The following is a 19,746-nucleotide window of genomic DNA, read 5'->3' as shown; positions in this document are numbered from 1 at the left end:
ACCACCTTCTTTGTATTTTTCTACGTGGCATTCCTGTGAATTGTGCAACTTGGCAGACTCGGATAGGCAATACTGTTATGTCTATTAGAAGAGGAAATGGAGCCACATTAAAATTACTTGAAGACAAAGATACAGTGGTTGAGCTTTGTCCTGTCCTCCTTTCCTTTGTCCTTTTTTCCCCCACTGCCAGAAAAGGGCTGTCCTGCAGAAAGCTGTCATTAAAAGGAAGCATCCTCCCTCATTCATTGAGCAGTTTTTATTGAACGCTGGCTCTATCAGACAAGATTACATCAGGAAATAGATGTCATGCTCGAATTAAAATAATCCAAGGAGGGTTGAAGGAAGGAACAGTTCAAAGGTGTAGTCAGGGTGAACTGTAGGGGATAATGTAATCCTATACCCAAAGGTGCGGAGAGGGAGTGGTTACCAGAAACCTGGAGTCATGTCAGGAGGGCCACTTTGAAAAACTGACCTTCAGTGTGATATGACCTGATGTGACCTTGTAGAGAGGGATCCAGGGAATATATATTCTGACCTCTTTCTTCTCCCTCCCATCCCCTGCTGGGGCTCTTCACTGGCTAAACCCAAACAGTGGGCAAATAGCAAGGGAATTGATGGAAACTATATAGGTAAGCCTCCTAAGGTGCTGGAGTATTGTGTATATTGGGTGATAGTTATTTGAGTATATCGATATGTAGAAACCTATTAATTTATAGACCTAAGATTCATTATTGTTTCTTAAGTTTTATCTATAAAAAGATTTAAAGCAAAAGAATAGGAACTAGGGGGTTGAAAGAGAAAGGGGGAATAAAGCACAAGAGTGGCAGTGAGGGCAAGTGGAGGAAGGCTGGAGCCCAAGATCTGGAAATGGCAGGGGAGTTTGAGGAATAAAGTAGGATGCTTGTGTTTCTGCCAAGTAAATCTCTTGAGTGTCTCTAAACCAGTAAAAATATCTGTAAACACAAGGAATTCCATGGACCGCTGGGTAGAGCACAGATTTACAGAGGAAGAGGGGTGGGATAGGAGACAGGAATCTCCCATGGGGAAAAGCCTACTAGGGAGAATGCTTAGGAGACTTTTGTAATCAGTCTAGAGATGGTGGTGGAAGTGGACCATTGTGATAGCAATGGAAGCAGAATGACATAGTCAGATTTGGGTTATATTTTAAAGATAGAACCTAAAGGATTTGCTAATAAATTTGGATGTGGAGTATGAGAGAAGTAAGGGAGTCAAGAAAGACTCCAAGGTCTGAGGAGTTATAATGATGAGGCTGTCATATACTGAAATGGGAAAAATTTTTAGAGGGGCAGGTTTGTGGTGAAGATTAAATCTCTCTTTGGCCCTAAGTACAGACTCTAAAACTGTCCATCCCAGTGGAGGTGACCAGGAGGTAATGGGATTTATATTATCTGAAGTTCAGGGGCAGGGTGGAGGGGTAGGAGGTAGTCTTTAGCATATAGCTGATAATGGAAGCCATGGGATTACATCACCTCACTCAGGAAAGGTATTGAGGGTGAGAAGAAAATTTATTACCATTTATTACCAACCCCAAGGAATACCAGAAATTAAAGTATGGATAAAAGAGATAAATATGAAGAGATTGAGAAGGACCAGCCCGAGGAAGGACAAAAACCAGGAGTATGCCTTCGGGAGAGAGTTTCAAAGACAGAATGGTTAGCAGTGTCAGATGCATTTGGTACCTTAAGGATCAAAATATTAATAACATAAGCATGATATGTATGACTGCAGAGAGAAAACCAGGGAGTCAATACTCTGACCTCATTTTTTTCCCTCCCATCTCCTGGGGCTCTCCGCTTTGGCCAGACTTAAATAGAGGCCCAATAGCAAGGGAGTTTGTTGATATAAGCCACCCCTGGATGTTGAAATCCTCTCATATATTAACACTAACAGTTACTTCACAATGGCGAAACAGTGCTCTGCAGAGTATAAATTAGCTTTTGGCATATATGCAGTAAATTATGATTGACAGTTTTTTTGTTCTCTATCATCACAAAGCTATGCTGTAGAAGAAAAGATTTTGTTTGTGTAGCTCCAATGTTGACAGCAAAAGATGCATTGGAGTTAATCCTCATGGAGTTCCAGCTGTGTAGGCAGTAAAAAAAAGGCACTGCTACCCAAAGTTCAGAACCCCTCCACATACAGTCTATTCACATCCAGATCTTGACTTAATGGTGAAGGAAATAATTAAAATTGTAAATATAATTAAATTGTAGCCATTGAGTATGTGCGTATGTAGGTGTATGTGTACCCGTAATATATATATCTTTTTAGCATGTTGTGAGAAAGAATAGACAGCAAATACGACTTTGCTTTCTACTGTGCCTTTTAAAGGCATTTTCTACTGGCAGCATGTAGCTTTATACTCACCGAAAAACTAATGTTAAGATAAATGCTTTTGGAAAAAAAACTATTGAATTTAATTGGGTTAGCTCTAGTATAATTATCTTTAATGTCATAAACATAACATTAGCATACTATTTGTTTTTAAATGGTCATGTTGCTAATTGAATCACTTTTTTTTTTTAACCCAGGCACCCTAATTGAATCACTTTTAAATGTGAAATATTATCAAGGATGACCGTCAGAAATCTGTCCCTAACGATTCCTTTTCTGTCCAGGTTTAGCCACACCAGTGGACTTGAAACTGAAGTTAATCCCCATCCTCCAGCACATGCACCATGATGCAATCCTGGCATCCAGCGCACGGCAGCTTTTACAGCAACTGGTCACATCCTACCCCTCCACCAAAATGGTGATTGTTTCTTTGCACACCTTTACTCTGCTTGCAGCTTCATCTTTGGTTGATACACCTAAGCAGGTAATTTAAATTTTCTTTAAACTGCCTTTTCTTCAGTAAATTTGCATATTAAGTATAAACTAAAAAAAAATAAATAACCAAAATTTTGATGATATTAAGGTCCCTTCTCTGATAAAGATCACTTTTATTTCCTTTTTCCTTTCCTTATTTGCTTTTTTCTTTTCTGTATTCACAGTCCTAATTCTTGGGAGCCTTTTAGGAATATGGCGTGGAGGTGGGGGTACATGGCAGAGTGTGGGGTTGGCAGGAGAGAAAAGAAAGAGTTGAATATTCAGAGCTGGGTCCTACACTAGAACCTTACAAGTTAAGGGATAAGTATATTTTTGTGAATGATGAGAAAGTGGCCCAAACATGAACACATAGCTAATTAACTGGGCTGCAATTGGAAGTGAGTTCTGTCTCAAATCTAAAAGTTTGACTAAATTATACTACACATGGTAATTTCAGTGACAGTGTTGTTCACGAATGACTTATTTCTTTCATAGATTCAGCTTCTATTGCAGTATTTGAAGAATGACCCTAGGAAAGCAGTAAAGAGACTTGCTATTCAAGATCTGAAATTACTTGCCAATAAAACACCACACACTTGGAGTAGGGAAAACATTCAGGTATGTAGAATTTTGAACATTAATATTTTATAGAGAAAAATAATGCAACATTGTAAAAAATCATTTTACGTTACATTTTTGTATCCTCTGTCATCTTTTAGATGTTTGAATATGAAAAAAATTTACGGGTATTGTTGATATTTGTGGTAGATGTTGTTTTTTCAAGTGGCAAGGTAAATACATAAAACTTTTATCCTTTCATGTTTCAGGTTCTTTTAGTGAGTTAGACTTGCCTCTCAATTTCTTGTGAATTTTCCCATAGCAGCACTAAGGCTGATTGAGAAGCCCAGTAAAATCATTTATTTAATTCCGGTCTCCTTTACTCACTTTAGGGAGAACAGTTGGTGTTGACTGTGATTTATTAGGGAGAAAGTGCTAGAAGTGTAACTCAGCAAAGTATATTTTTCCTTTTCATGGAGAGGAAGGACATTCTTAAGTTTCCTTTTGTAAATACAAGAGCAGGTCTCAATCTCTAGACTTTTTTTTTTTTTAAGATTTTATTTATTTATTTGACAGAGAGAGACACAGCGAGAGAGGGAACACAAGCAGGGAGAGTGGGAGAGGGAGAAGCAGGCTTCCCGCTGAGCAGGGAGCCCGATGCAGGGCTCAATCCCAGGACCCTGGGATCATGACCTGAGCCGAAGGTAGATGCTTAACGACTGAGCCACCCAGGCGCCCCTCAATCTCTAGACTTTTAATGTGGCATCTTTTATAGCATTTTTTTAGGTTAAGTTAATGTTTTATATTTGTTTTTTCTTAAAATGGAACCTATTTGTTTATTCATTACTGTTAACAAATGTACCATTTTCTAAAAAATGCTCTTTAAAGTGAATTGGAAGATTGTTAGAATTTGATGTTTATTTTCAGGGATTTTATTACCTCTTGGTGTCATCGTAGCTACCGTGCAACAAAAACCTTTGAATTTCAGATTATAAAACTAAGCTGCTGTGTTAATTGGTTTTTTGTTTGCAATTTTCTAAACACTTTTCAGTGTATTGTGATTGATAGTCACAAATATCCCAAGAGATAAGGGCAGTTGTTAGTATTTGCATTTATAGTAGATGAACAAATTAGGGTTCAGAGAGACTTAATGTGCTTAAGAGAGCTTCCTAAGAGGACTTAAGAGAGCTCTGTCCTCTAACGCTTTTTCTGCTAAATAATACTGTCTTTCCGAGAAGAGAATGTACTCAGTCAGCCACCAAAGGGAACCAAACCTGGTGAAGGCACTGGATCATCCCTTCTCATTTTTCTCTTTACTGTATGATAGATCACACACACATAAAAGTATCTAAAATATTTAATAGTTTAAATAATTGTAAATGAACACAAGGTAGCCACCATCTAGCTAGAAACAGAACAACACCGCAGGCTCACAGAAGCCTGCCACCTTCCTTGGCACGGTCCTCCCTGATCAGAATCGTAAAGCCAACCCAAAGGAAACCACTATTTTGACTTCTGTGATGATCATTTTTTCACTCTTTATTGTTTTACCACCTATATATGTTTCCCTAAAAATTAATGTTTACTTTTTGTTTTTATTTCTTGTGCTTAACATTATAATGATGAGACTCATACATGTGGTCGCATGTTTTTTCCTTTAATTGCTGTGTAGTATTCCATTATTATATAGAATGGACCACAGTTTCCTTGCTGTTGATGGGTTTTTCCAACTTGCAGCTCTTGCAAATAGTGCTGCTTTGAGCATTCTTCAATTTATCTCCTGGCACTTACGTGCTATGTGCAGGAGTTTCTTTATATACTTAAGAGTGAAATGGCTGACGTACAGAATATGTATATTTTCAGCTTTACTGGGTAATGTCAAACTGTGTTCCAAAGTGATTGAACCAATTTACATTCTAAATAGAGAATGCCCATTGATCTCTACATCTTTAGATTACATTTTTACCAGTTTAGAAGTTGTAGTTTTAATTTCTATTTCCTTGATTACTAAAGAAGTTGAACATCCTTTTAATGTGTTTATTGACCATTGGGATTTCCTTTTTTGACATGGCTATTCAAGTCTTATTTTTCTGTTGATTTGTAGTCATTCTTTGTATATTCTGGGTACTTGTACTTTATTGGCCATTGGCATTCTATATAAATTTCAGAAGCAGCTGATCAAGTTTCACTTTAAAAAAAAGTTGGAAAAAAAGTTGATAATTTCATTGGGATTCCATTGAATGGAAAGATCAATTTGTAACAAGTTGATATTTTTACACTGTTAAGTCTTCTAATGCATGAACATGCTGTATCTTTTCATTTCTTTAGATCTCTGTACTGCATTTTTTGCCTTTATCTCTTTTGTCTGATGTTAATGTAGCTACTTCAGTTTTCTCCTGGATGTGTCTATGTGATAGATTATCATCGTTTTAGGGGCACCTGGGTGGCTCAGTCGGTTAAACATCTGCCTTCGGCTCAGGTCATGGTCTCGGGGTCCTGGGATCAAGCCCCACATCAGACTTCCTGCTCGGCGGGGAGTCTGCTCCCTCTGCGTCTCCCCCCACTCATGCTCTCTCTCTCTTTCTCTCAAATAAATAAATAAAATCTTAAAAAAGAAAAAAAGATTATCACCGTTTTACTTTTTCTTTAATGCATCTTTTTTTTTCTTAAAGGTTTTTTTTTTTTTTTAATCTGACAGAGAGACAGCAAAAGAGGGAACACAAGTAGGGGGAGTGGGAGAGGGAGAAGCAGGCTTCCTGCTGAGCGGGGAGCCCGATGCAGGGCTCGATCCCAGGACCCTGGGATCATGACCTGAGCTGAAGGGAGACACTTAAGGACTGAGCCACCCAGGCGCCCCTCTTTAATGCATCTTTATGTTTGAGTTATGTCCTATGTCAATTCTGCTGCAAAGACCTTACAATACACTGCTCATTTATATTCCTCTAAGCTTATGCATTGTTATCATGTGTCTTAATTCTATCTTATCAAACAATTTTGTTTTATAAATTCATTGATCGTTTGGACCTTCCACTGTTTTTGCTCTTCTTGCATCTCAGGCTTTCTCTCGGGGATACTTTTTCTTCTGTCTTTGGAAAGTCCTTTAGTGAGGGTCTATGGTGGTAAGCTCTCCCAGTATTTACTTGTCTTAAAATGTCTTCATTTTGCCCTCACCCTTGAAAGACACTTTCTCTGGGAATAGAATGCCCAGGACATCGAGGCTACCATTTACTGTCTACTGATTTCCATTATTACTGCTGAGAATAGCAGTACTCTTCTGAAAGAATTTCTTTTCCTGCTTTAAAATTTTTCTCTTTAATTTGATGTTCTGTACTATGAACCATCTGATTATAGATCTCTTTTTAAACTGTCTAGACTATTGGTTTTCTTGAATCGTAAGATTGGTCCTTTTCAGCAGTTCTGGGAAATTGTCAGCCATAATTTTTTCAGATATTGCCTTTCCTCCTGGATCTCCACTTAAAATATATATTAGCCCTTATATCAATCCCCCATGTTCCTTATATTCTTTTTCCATCTCTTTATCTCTTTGTGCTGTGTTGTGAATAATTTCTCCTGTTTTAGTTCAATAATTATTTCTCCAGCTTATCTAAAGTCTTTCCAGATATGTCTCTGCTCTCGATTTCTATTGGCCGTCTTTTGTAGTACTCTTTTTCCTTATATACTTGGCTGTTTTTTACCTTGAGCTACTCATTTTTCTTGGAAAAGTGTGTGTGGGAATTCTCTGAAGAATTTCTCTATAGAAGGTTTGGATTTGCTTCTGCTGGGTGGAGAGGCTGGGTAGTGATATATGCTGTGGAGAAAAAGTCAAGGAATAGGATTAGTGAGTGTGCAAGATGGAGGTTGCAGTGTTGCGTAGGGTGGTCAGGGAAGCTCTTCACTAAAGTTGGCACTTGATCAAGGACGTAAAGGAGGGACCACCAACTTCATGAGCCTCTGAAAGAAGAGCATTACCAGCAGAGAGAACAGCAAGAAAGGTCCTGAGGTGAGAGCATTCATGAGTGTGAGGTCACTGTGACTATAAGTAGGGGGCGCTGAGTCAGAGATGCTGTAGGATGGATGGAGCAGGTTGCACATCATTTAGGGCCTGTGAGTCCTTTGTAAGGACATTAGCACAGGCCATTATTCTTTCTAAATTGAAATATATTTGACATATAATACTGTGTACAGCATGTTGATATGAGACATATATTGTAATATGATTGCCATTGTAGTGATAATTAGTACCCCATCACATTGTGTAATTATTATTTCTTAATTTTAGTGGTAGGACTAATTAAGTTCTAGAGTCTTAGCAAGTTTGATGATTATCATACAATATTGTTGTCCATATTCACTATACTATACATTAGATCTCCAGGACTTACTACTTGTAAGTTCGTACCCTTAAACATCTGTCCTATCCCCCCATCCCAAGTCAGACAGAAAAAGACAAATACTGTATGATATCACCTGTGGAATCTGAAAAGGCCAAACTTATGAAAACAGAGTAAAATAGTGGTTACCAGGGTTGGGGGTCTGGGGGGCAGGGGACATTAGCATACTTGTTCTAAAAAATTCTCTCTGACTTCAGTGTACTGAGACTAGATTGTAGGGACATAAGGGCAGAAGCAGGGAAAAACATTTAGGAGGTGACTATATAAATACTCCAATTAGAAAATACTATGGCTCTCTGAACCCAGGGGAACAGTGAAGATAGCAGGGAGAAGTGGTAATATTCTGGATATATTTTAAAGGCAAAGCTGACAGATTTACTGGCAAATTATTCATAGAGTATAAGAGAAAGAAAGGATGATTTCAAGGTTTTTGACTTCAACAAATTTACTTGGAATGGGTAAGACTCTGGGAGGCTTATTTCTTGAAGATCAGGGGTTCAGTTCTGACCAAGTAAAGTTTACGGTGTCATACATCCAAGTGGAGTTGTCAAGGAGTTGGAGTTTAATGAACAGATCTAGATGAAGTTGTAAATATGAGAGTCATCAGTTTATAGATGGTATTTAAAATCATGAGACTGGATGAGTCACCTAAGGAGAGAGAATAAATGAGAAGATTCAGGGAATGATGAAATGAGAAATAACCAGCAAAACAGCCTGATAAGCAGCCAGTGAGGTAGGAGATAAACCCAGATAGTTTTATAGGAAGATGGCTGCAGTCCACTGTGTGAGATACTGCCCTGTATTTGTATTCTCCAAGAGATGAGGACTGATAATTCGCCTTTGCATTTAGCAAAGTGAAGTCGTTGATGACCTGCATAAAAACAATTTTATTGGATCACTGTGAGTACAAGAGTGATTGGAAAAACAGGAGAAATATCAGAGACAGTAAATATAGAAAGTGTTTTTAAAGGAGTTCTGCTTTACAACATAAGTCAGTCAGAGAAAGACAAATATCATATGATTTCACTCATGTGGAATTTAAGAAACAAAACAAATGATCATGCGGGGGGAAAAGGGGAGAGGCAAATCAAGAAACACTCTTAACTATAAAGAACAAACTGATGGGGGCGCCTGGGTGGCTCAGGTCATGATCTCAGGGTCCTGGGATGGGGCCTGCGTCAGGCTCCCTGCTAATAAGCAGGGATTTGCTTCTCTCTCTTCCTCTGCCTCTCCTCCCCCATACCCCGTGACTTGTGTTCACTCTCTCCTCTCTCAGAAATAAATAAATAAAATCTTTGAAAAACAAAACAAAACAAAACAAAACTGATGGTTACCAGGGAGTAGGTGGGAGTGGGTGGGGATGGGTTGAATAGGTGATAGGGATTAAGGAGTGCACTTGCTGTGATGAGCACTGGGTGATGTATGGAAGTCTTGAATCCCTAAATTGTACACCTGAAACTGATATTACACTGTAGGTTAACTAACTGGAATTTAAATAAAAACTAATAAATAAAAAATAAAGCAGTTCTACTTTAAAGAGCAAAGAATTGAGATTGTACTGCTAAAGTATATGTTGTCTGTTTGCTTTTTGTTTTTATCATGGGAGGAATTTAAAGAAACATAGAAATACCATTAGACTAGGGAAATAGAGGACTGCCAGATAGCTAAGATATTTGGGTGAAGCAGTGTATATACGTACGGTGTCTGGCATATACATAAAAATGCTTTTTTAAGAGTAGCTCTAATTAAAGGTAACATTATTCTACAGTTTTCCTTCTTGTATACATTGGCAGATTGTAGGGTTGGGGTTGTGCTGTCTTAATAAAATGAATTGGGAGCTTTCTCTTTCTTTCCTCTGGAATGGTGAATAGCTATGACATCGAAATTTTCTGTCTCCTAAAGATACTGCTTAAAAGCTGTTATAAGTCCATCTGAACCTGGAACTTTCTCCAGGGATAGTATTTTGAGAATATTTCCAATTACTTACATGGATGTTGCCCTATTAAAATTTTTCTACCTCTTCTTGAACCAGTTTTGATAATTATTTTCCATGATAATATTTTCCATTTAATTCACTTCTCAGATTCATTAGTATCGATATTGGGAAACTTTATAATTTTTGGTATTTTTGTATTTGAAATTTTATCTTTATTTTTATTCTTACTGTTTGTGTTTATATCCCCCTTTTCTTAATTAGACTTTGTAGAAGCATGGCTTTCTTATCTTTTTTAAGTGCTTGGAACACTTATTTTTATTCTTGTTTAATAATGAAAACACTTAAGGCTATTAATTTTCCCCTTAGTGCAGATTGCCCACTTTCCATAAATTATGTCTTCTAATGCTCTCATTGCCCTTAACCTGAAATGCATTTTTTTTTAAAGATTTTATTTATTTATTTGATAGAGATAGAGGGGGAGCACAAGCAGGTGGAGTGGCAAGCAGAGGGAGAGGGAGAAGCAGGCTCCCCACTGAGAAAGGAGCCTGACGTGGGGCTCGATCCTAGGACCCTGGGATCATGACCTGAGCCCAAGGCAGCCGCTTAACCAACTGAGCCACCCAGGTGCCCCTTGAAATGCATTTTTTTTTTTTTTAAGATTTTATTTATTTGACAGAGAGAGACACAGCGAGAGAGGGAACACAAGCAGGGAGAGTGGGAGAGGGAGAAGCAGGCTTCCCGCCGAGCAGGGAGCCCGATGCGGGGCTCGATCCCAGGACTCTGGGATCATGACCTGAGCCGAAGGCAGATGCTTAACGACTGAGCCACCCAGGTGCCCCCTTGAAATGCATTTTTAAAAAATACTTATTTATTTGAGAGAGACAGAGATAGAGCACAAGTGGGAAGGAGGGGGAGAAGCAGACTCCCCGCTGAGCAGGGAGCCCGAGGCAGGGCTCTATCCTAGGACCCTGGGATCATGACCTGAGCCGAAGGCAGACACTTAACCAACTGAGCCACCCAGGCGCCCCTGAAATGCGTTTTTTAAAAGTCAGGTTTATTGTAGTATAATTTATTTACAGAAACTTTTTTAAGTATACTGGTCAGTGAGTTCTAATAAATGTCTGTAGTTGTGTAACCACCACCACAAATGAGATTTGGGACACTTTCCTCACTTTTGGAGTGAGGAAAATGCCTGTATTCCTTCAGGCTCCTCTGTAGTCAATCTCACAACCACCAATCTGATTTCTATCCCTATAATTTTGCCTTTCTAGAATATAAATGAAATCCTACAGTATGTCGCCTTTTGGGTCTGACTTCTTTTACTTTGCATAATTCTTTGATATTTATCCATGGTGTGCATTAAGCAGTAATTCATTCCTTTTTATTGAGAAGTAGTATCCCAGTGTATGGACATGCCACAGTTTATTTATTCATTCACAAGTTGATGGACACTTGGATTGTTTCCAGTTCTTGATATTATAAATCAAGCTACTATTGTACAGGTCTCTTGGAGACATTTCTCAGGTCAATATGTAGGAGTTGAATTGCTGTGTTGTATGGTAAATGTATTATTAACTTTGTAAGAAAATGCCAAACTGTTTTCCATAATGATTGAACCATTTTACATACTTACCAGCCATGTATAAGAGTTCTAGTTCTCTCTTTTTACTAGCACTTTCTATTATATGACTTTGTAATTTTAGCCATTTTAATAGGTATCGTGATATCTCATCATGGTTTTAATTTGCATTTCCCTATTGTCATTTATATCTCATCTATATCTTATAATCTATATCTCTTCGGTGAAGTGCTTATTCTAATATTTTATGTATTTTTTTTTGTTTTGGTTGTCTTCTTGTTACTGAGTTCTTTATATATTCCTGATACAAATACTTTATCAGCTGTGTATTTTGCAACCATTTCCTATTTTTTTACTTTGATGAAATTTATTTTTTCCTCTTTTAGGGTGTATTTTTTGTGTTTTATCTAGGAAATCTTTACCAAACCCAAGGTCACAAGATTTTGCCATGTGTTTTCTTCTAGAAGTTTTATAGTTGTGATTTTATATTCAACTCTCTGTGATCCATTTTGAGTTGACTGTTGTATATAGTACAAGGTAGGGATTGAGGTGTATTTAGATAGCCAGTTGTTCCAGCACCATTTGTTGAAAAGACTGTCCTTTCTTCATTGAATTACCTTAGCATCTTTGTTGAAAATCATTTGACCATATCTATGTAAGTCTGTTTCTGAGTTCTGTTGTTTCTTTGGTCTATGTGTCTATCCTTAAATGAATAGCACACTTTTTTTTTTTTTTAAAGTAATCTTTACACCCAGCGTAGGGCTCTAACTCACAACCCTGAGAACAAGTCAGCACGCTCCTCTGACTGAGCCAGCCAGATGCCCGAGTAGCACACTATCTTGATGACTGTAGCTTTATAGTAAGTCTTGGAATCAGATGCTGTGAGTCCTCTACCTTTGTATTTATCAAAATTATTTTGGATGTTCTAGGTTTTTTGCCTTTTCATACAAAGTTTAGAATTAGTTTGTTAGCTTCTGCAAAAAAGCTTGCTAGAATTTTGTTTGGAATTTGTATCTATAGATCAATTTGGAAAAAACTGACATCATAATAGTATTGAGTTTTCTGATCCATGAACATTGTATATATCTCCATTTATTTAGGTCTTCCTCAGTTTCTCATCAGCAGTTTTTAATGTTCAGCATACAACTCTTGTACACATTCTGTTAGATTTATTCCTAAGTATTCCGTGGTTGTTAGCAGTATTATAAATGATTGTTTTTTTTAATTTCCAGAAGAGCAATTTTGATTTCTTCTTTGACCCTGAAATTAATTTTTTTCTTCTTTATTCATATACTTTTCCAGTTTTTTTGAGATGTAATTGATACATATCAGTGTATAAGTTTAAGGAATACAGCATAATGGTTTGATTTATATTTATTGTGAAATGACTGCTGCAGTAAGCTTAGTTAGCATCTATCATCTCATATAGATACAATAAAAAGAGAAAAATTTTTCTTATGATGAGAACTCTGATTCACTCTCTTAACTTTCCTATACATCACATAGCAGTGTTAACTGTAGTCACCATGTTGTACATTACATCCCTAGTACTTATTTATCTTGTAACTGGAAATTTCTATTTTTGAAGTGATTAGTTTTTTTAATTCATGGAATTTTTGTTGTTGCCAACTTTTGTTATTAATTTCTAATTTTAAAGTTTCTTTGTGGCCCAGTATAGGATCATGTCTTATAAATACAGTTGACCTTTGAACAACATGTGTTTGAACTGCATGGATCTACTTCTACATGGATTTTTTTTTTTTTTAATAAATACAGTACAATGCTGCAAATGTATTTTCCTTATGATTTTCTTAGTAACACTTTCCTTTCTCTGGCTTAATCTATTATAAGTATGTTATACATATAACTTACAAAATATGTGTTAACCAACTATTTATTTTTAATCAGTAAGGCTTCCAGTCAGCAGTAGGCTATTAGTAATTAAGTTTTAGGGGAGTCCAAAGTTATATACAGATTTTTGACTGTGCAGGGAGTTGGTACCCCAACCCCTGTGTAGTTCACAGGTCAACTGTAGTTCAAAGGTCAGCTATAGTTTGAAGGATTTGAAAAGAAGGTATATTTTCTATATAATTATATCAGGTATGTTTTATGTAATATAATATGTAGATAAATATGTAGTATATAACGTGTTACATAGTATGTGTATGTATTGTTATATTGATATTGTATATAATACCATTTCAATATAAAGCTATATTGAATCTACTGTATTGATGATAGTACTCAAGTATACCATCTTAAATTAGTTTTTTTCTCTTTTTGATTTATGAAGTTTTGTTATTTATTAGCGTCTCACACCAGTTTGTGTCTAGCCATTTTAATTTAAAAATCCTAATGCTCTCTGGTTGCACAATAGAACTCTTACTAATGTGAAGGAATCCTGTCTCCTATTTTAAGCTCTTTGCCTCAGATTCTTTATGTATCATTGACATTGCTACTTGTTTATTTTTGTTCGCATGTATTTACTAGGTCTGCCAATTTTGTGATCCTTAACCTTTCTCTGTCATTTAGGTTTTATCCTTATAAAATAGCATTCAGTTAGATGTACCTCCTTAGACTTAATCTGAGTCTTTTTAAATAGTGTAACGTAACTTATTTGCATTTACTGATATACCTGAGGGTTTTTACTTACTTCTTCCATCTTACTTTATGCTGTTTTTATACATTCTTTTTGTTTCCTTTCTTTCATTACTTCCCTTTGTTACCTTGTTTTCTTTATTCTTTTACTCTGTAGTGAATTAAAAAGATTTTTATATGCTAATTAAACTTTTTTTTTTTTACTTTACCTTTCTCTATACTCAGTATATATTAATCTAAGAGCTTGTGTATCTCTATTAAAAATGAAAAGTGTGGTCTTTGAAATGTCACAAGTGTTAGTAGGTCTGAATTCTCCTCTTCTGCCCATCACTCCACTTTCCCCCTATGTCTTACTAAAATAATCTGCAATTTGATGATCAGTTGTCTTTTTTTTATGCTATGCAGTGGTTTCTTTTTTGTAATAAATTTTTTCATAATATATGCACTGAACTTCACAACCACATTAACGGTAACTTAAATATTAAATGTTTTGTTGACTTCACAGCTTACTAATTTCTTCATTAAACCCCATCTTCTCTTGAGTTTTTTATTCTGATTTATCTTTCCTGTAACTTTTTTCTTTGGTTAGTTCTAATTGAAAAAAATACATTTTTTAATATTTGTCTGTCTCACAAAGAATTTTTTCATGTGCCTGAAACCTGAGCATATTGATTTTACTTAAATAGATGTGGTCAAATAATCATTACTTAAGAACCTAGATGTATTTTTGAAAATATTGAAATAGAGCAGAGGAAAACAGTGCTAATGATAAAACCTTTACAAGATAATGGTTTGTTGATTTCAAATTTGAATTTAACTCCCAATTACCAAGAGTAATTCTTTTTCTTCTAAGGTTTCCTCCTTTTATCCTTCCGTCTGTCCTTCCTTCCTCTCAGCCAATCTTATCCACCACTGATTGATTTTTGAGTTTTGGAATTTTAAGAGCAATTGTGTCTTTTTCATTGCTACTTTTACTGGTGTGTTGGTAGGTATTATAATTTCCACATGGAATCATACATTCCAGGTTTAAAGGAAATACTTCCATTCTGAATGTTAAAAACCCAAAATGAAGGCCTAATAGAGTATATTATTATTAAAGTAGTTGAAAACAGAATAACTTCATAGGAACAAAAATATTTTCTCATGTTTATAGTTTTGTTTGGATTTTTTTTATGCCTTACTAACATAAATATCCATTTTAGTTGGTGTTAATTTGTATTAATAGTTTACAATATTCCGATGTTGTAATTTTATCTGAAGAAGTTGATTTATACAACCTCTTACAAAGTGAAAGATTATCTGTTCTGGATAATTTCAAAGATATAATTTTATTTTTGGCTTTATATCTCCTGAGAGTTCTGTTTTGTTCCTTACCTAATACTAGGAGGAATGATAAGTTAAGCCTGAGAATTAGTTCTTTTAATCATCTTTTTCTTTGTGGGTTAGTACAATGGAAACATAGAAAAATTAGAGGGGTTATGTCTCTGACAGAGTACTTTTAAACATAACATTTTTCTGTACCTTAAAGACTAAAAGCTTTTTGCTATGCTTTTCTGGAACACATCCCTGGTGGCCAGTCCCATTCTAGGGTAGAGGAGAAGCCCCTATTTAGGAACTGACCCAGAAAACAGTAATTCAGGACAGAGCTTCAGTTGAGCAGTGAGGTAAGCCAGCTGAGAGAGAGAAATTCAGACCAAATAGTCAGTGAAGAAGACCGTGGTAGTGAGTGAGAAAGGGGGTTGTGTTTGAAGAGTTAGATTTTTCCTTTTTGTCAATATGAAAAATGGACCTGGTAAGACAGTTTTGTAATAGGTCATGTCCTTGGAACAGAAGGGAGCCACATTTCCTCGTTGAAACAGGATTGACATGCCATCTCTGGGGAACTTTGTGATGTGTTCTGTTAAGCTAACTGATTTGAATTAATGAACCTTGAAATCAGTGTGTATTTACTGAGAGCATTGTAGGTACCCAATGCTGTGCCGAGTGACAGAAATTAGAAGATAACATGGTCAATAATTTTATCAAAAATTTTTCTAACACTTTTTCTCAAATTTTTAAATGGTAAAATTCTTTTTGCTTTTTAAAAATTATTAATACTCATATAAATGTCTTGCACATGCCTTCTCGATTATCCCAAAAGGTGAAATGTCTCTTAATACACAGAGCACTCTATAAGACATAATTTTGAATATGTATAAATACAAGACATAGTCCTTAACTTCTGGGGCTGTTTGGCTGTGGATTTTATTCCTAAACGTAAGCTAATTAACAGCATAAGGCAGGATAATTTAGGCAGTAAGAAGACATAGGTAAATGGCAATGGCTTAAGTATTTGAATAAATAGAAAAGACTTTGGTATTACTTAAACACAATCACTTTTTTAAAAACTGCTTTCTTTTGCACTTCAAAAACAGCATCTGTGTCTGCTTTTATTTCTTTGTCCTTCAATCTTTAATACACTTGCATTTAGATCTGTTTCCCTATCACTTTGGCTTAGGCACTTCAAATGTCACCAGGGTTCTTAATGCTAGATCTGGAGGCTTGTCGGCCTTTGTCTTCTTTACTTTTAGTGTATTTGGCCCTGTCAGCCTTGCCCCTTCCTTGGCTTCTTTGCACTGAACTGTCCTCGCTCATTTTTCCCACTGTCGAAATTGTATCCTCTCTGGATTCTTCACTGCCCCTTTTCTTCCAAATTGCGACTTTGAGTTGAGTCTAGGTGCTTCCTTCCATTTATTCTCTGCCATTCTGATGGCATCCCCTCACATCAGGGTGGGCATTCTCCAGCAATCTAGTCCTTCTCCCCGAGCTTGTGAACTGCTCTTTTTTTTTTTTAGCATTTTATTTTATTTTATTTTTTAATTATTATGTTAATCACCATACATTACATCATTAGTTTTTGATGTAGTGTTCCATGATTCATTGTTTACATATAACACCCAGTGCTCCATGCAGAACGTGCCCCCTTTAATACCCATCACCAGGCTAACCCATCCTCCCACCCCCCTCCCCTCTAGAACCCTCAGTTTGTTTTTCAGAGTCCATCGTCTCTCATGGTTCATCTCCCCCTCCGATTTCCCCCCCTTCATTCTTCCCCTCCTGCTATCTTCTTCTTCTTTTTTTTTTTTAACATATAATGTATTATTTGTTTCAGAGGTACAGATCTGTGATTCAACAGTCTTGCACAATTCACAGCGCTCACCATAGCACATACCCTCCCCAGTGTCTATCACCCAGCCACCCCATCACTCCCACCCCCCACCACTCCAGTAACCTCAGTTTGTTTCCTGAGATTAAGAATTCCTCATATCAGTGAGGTCATATGATACATGTCTTTCTCTGATTGACTTATTTCGCTCAGCATAACACCCTCCAGTTCCATCCACGTCATTGCAAATGGCAAGATTTCATTCCTTTTGATGGCTGCATAATATTCCATTGTATCTATATACCACATCTTCTTTATCCATTCATCTGTTGATGGACATCTTGGCTCTTTCCATAGTTTGGCTATTGTGGACATTGCTGCTATAAACATCGGGGTGCACGTACCCCTTTGGATCCCTCTATTTGTATCTTTGGGGTAAATACCCAGTAGTGCAATTGCTGGGTCATAGGGTAGCTCTATTTTCAACTTTTTGAGGAACCTCCATACTGTTTTCCAGAGTGGCTGTACCAGCTTGCATTCCCACCAACAGTGTAGGAGGGTTACCCCTTCTCCGCATCCCCACCAACATCTGTCGTTTCCTGATTTGTTAATTTTAGCCATTCTGACTGGTGTGAGGTGATACCTCATTGAGGTTTTGATTTGGATTTCCCTGATGCCAGGCGATGTTGAGCACTTCTTCATGTGTCTGTTGGCCATTTGGATGTCTTCTTTGGAAAAATGTCTGTTCATGTTTTCTGCCCATTTCTTGATTGGATCATTTGTTCTTTGGGTGTTGAGTTTAAGAAGTTCTTTATAGATTTTGGATACTAGCCCTTTATCTGATAGGTCATTTGCAAATACCTTCTCCCATTCTGTCGGTTGTCTTTTGGTATTGTTGACCGTTTCCTTTGCTGTGCAAAAGCTTTTTATCTTGATGAAGTCCCAATAGTTCATTTTTGCCCTTGCTTCCCTTGCCTTTGGCGATGTTTCTAGGAAGAAGTTGCTGCGGCTGAGGTCGAAGAGGTTGCTGCCTGTGTTCTCCTTTAGGATTTTGATGGGCTCCTGTCTCACATTTAGGTCTTTCTTCCATTTTGAGTCTATTTTTGTGTGTGGTGTAAGGAAATGGTCCAGTTTCATTCTTCTGCCTGTGGCTGTCCAATTTTCCCAACACCATTTGTTGAAGAGACTGTCTTTGTTCCATTGGACATTCTTTCCTGCTTTGTCAAAGATTAGTTGACCATAGAGTTGAGGGTCCATTTCTGGGCTCTCTGTTCTGTTCCATTGATCTGTGTGTCTGTTTTTGTGCCAGTACCATACTGTCTTGATGATGACAGCTTTGTAATAGAGCTTGAAGTCCGGGATTGTGATGCCGCCAGCTTTGCTTTTCTTTTTCAACATTTCCTCTGGCTATTCGGGGTCTTTTCTGGTTCCATACAAATTTTAGGATTATTTGTTCCATTTCTTTGAAAAAAGTGGATGGTATTTTGATAGGGATTGCATTGAATGTGTTGCTCTAGGTAGCATTGACATCTTCACAGTATTTGTTCTTCCAATCCATGATCATGGAACGTTTTTCCATTTCTTTGTGTCTTCCTCAATTTCTTTCCTGAGTATTGTGTAGTTTTCTGAGTACAGATTCTTTGTCTCTTTGGTTAGATTTATTCCTAGGTATCTTATGGTTTTGGGTGCAATTGTAAATGGGATCGACTCCTTAATTTCTCTTTCTTCTGTCTTGTTGTTGGTGTATAGGAATGCCACTGACTTCTGTGCATTGATTTTATATCCTGCCACTTGACTGAATTCCTGTATGAGTTCTAGCAGTTTTGGGGTGGAGTCTTTTGGGTTTTCCACATAAAGTATCCTATCATCTGCAAAGAGTGAGAGTTTGACTTCTTCTTTGCCGATTTGGATGCCTTTGATTTCTTTTTGTTGTCTGATTGCTGTGGCTAGGACTTCCAATACTATGTTGAATAGCAGTTGTGATAGTGGACATCCCTGCCACGTTCCTGACCTTAGGGGGAAAGCTCTCAGTTTTTCCCCATTGAGAATGATATTCGCTGTAGGTTTTTCATAGATGGCTTTTATGATATTGAGGTCAAAGGATGCTGTACTTTGTCAAATGCTTTTTCTGCATCTGTTGAGAGGATCATATGATTCTTGTTCTTTCTTTTGTTAATGTATTGTATCACATTGATTGATTTGCAGATGTTGAACCAACCTTGCAGCCCAGGGATAAATCCCACTTGGTCATGGTGAATAATCCTTTTAATGTACTGTTGGATCCTATTGGCTAGTATTTTGGTGAGGATTTTTGCATCCATGTTCATCAGGGATATTGGTCTGTAATTCTCCTTTTTGATGGGGTCTTTGTCTGGTTTTGGGATCAAGGTAATGCTGGCCTCATAAAATGAGTTTGGAAGTTTTCCTTCCATTTCTATTTTTTGGAACAGTTTCAGAAGAATAGGTATTAATTCTTCTTTAAATGTTTGGTAGAATTCCCCTGGGAAGCCATCTGGCCCTGGGCTCTTGTTTCTTGGGAGATTTTTGATAGATAACTGCTTCAGTTTCCTTAGTGGCTATAGGTCTGTTCAGGTTTTCTATTTCTTCCTGGTTCAGTTTTGGTAGTTGATACATCTCTAGGAATGCATCCATTTCTTCCAGATTATCTAATTTGCTGGCATATAGTTGCTCATAATATGTTCTTATAATT

General features: G+C 36.9%; 1 protein-coding gene across 2 annotated transcripts in view; it reads left to right on the top strand.

The window, feature by feature from the left end:
• Positions 1-19,746, top strand: part of INTS7 (integrator complex subunit 7) — a 102,512-nt gene that overhangs the window by 25,085 nt on the left and 57,681 nt on the right. For both annotated transcript variants that reach the window (XM_035010496.1, XM_035010495.1), the window contains exons 6-7: positions 2,640-2,839; positions 3,325-3,447. In XM_035010496.1, coding sequence (XP_034866387.1) covers positions 2,640-2,839; positions 3,325-3,447 — 323 coding nt within the window. The remainder of the gene's footprint in view (positions 1-2,639; positions 2,840-3,324; positions 3,448-19,746) is intronic.

Source organism: Mirounga leonina, unplaced genomic scaffold (genome assembly GCF_011800145.1).
Source record: "Mirounga leonina isolate KUSES-001 unplaced genomic scaffold, KU_Mleo_1.0 Mir_154, whole genome shotgun sequence".
In the NCBI taxonomy this organism is placed as follows: domain Eukaryota; kingdom Metazoa; phylum Chordata; class Mammalia; order Carnivora; family Phocidae; genus Mirounga; species Mirounga leonina.
Note: the sequence above shows the minus strand (reverse complement) of the source record. Positions and strands in the feature narration are given on the sequence as shown.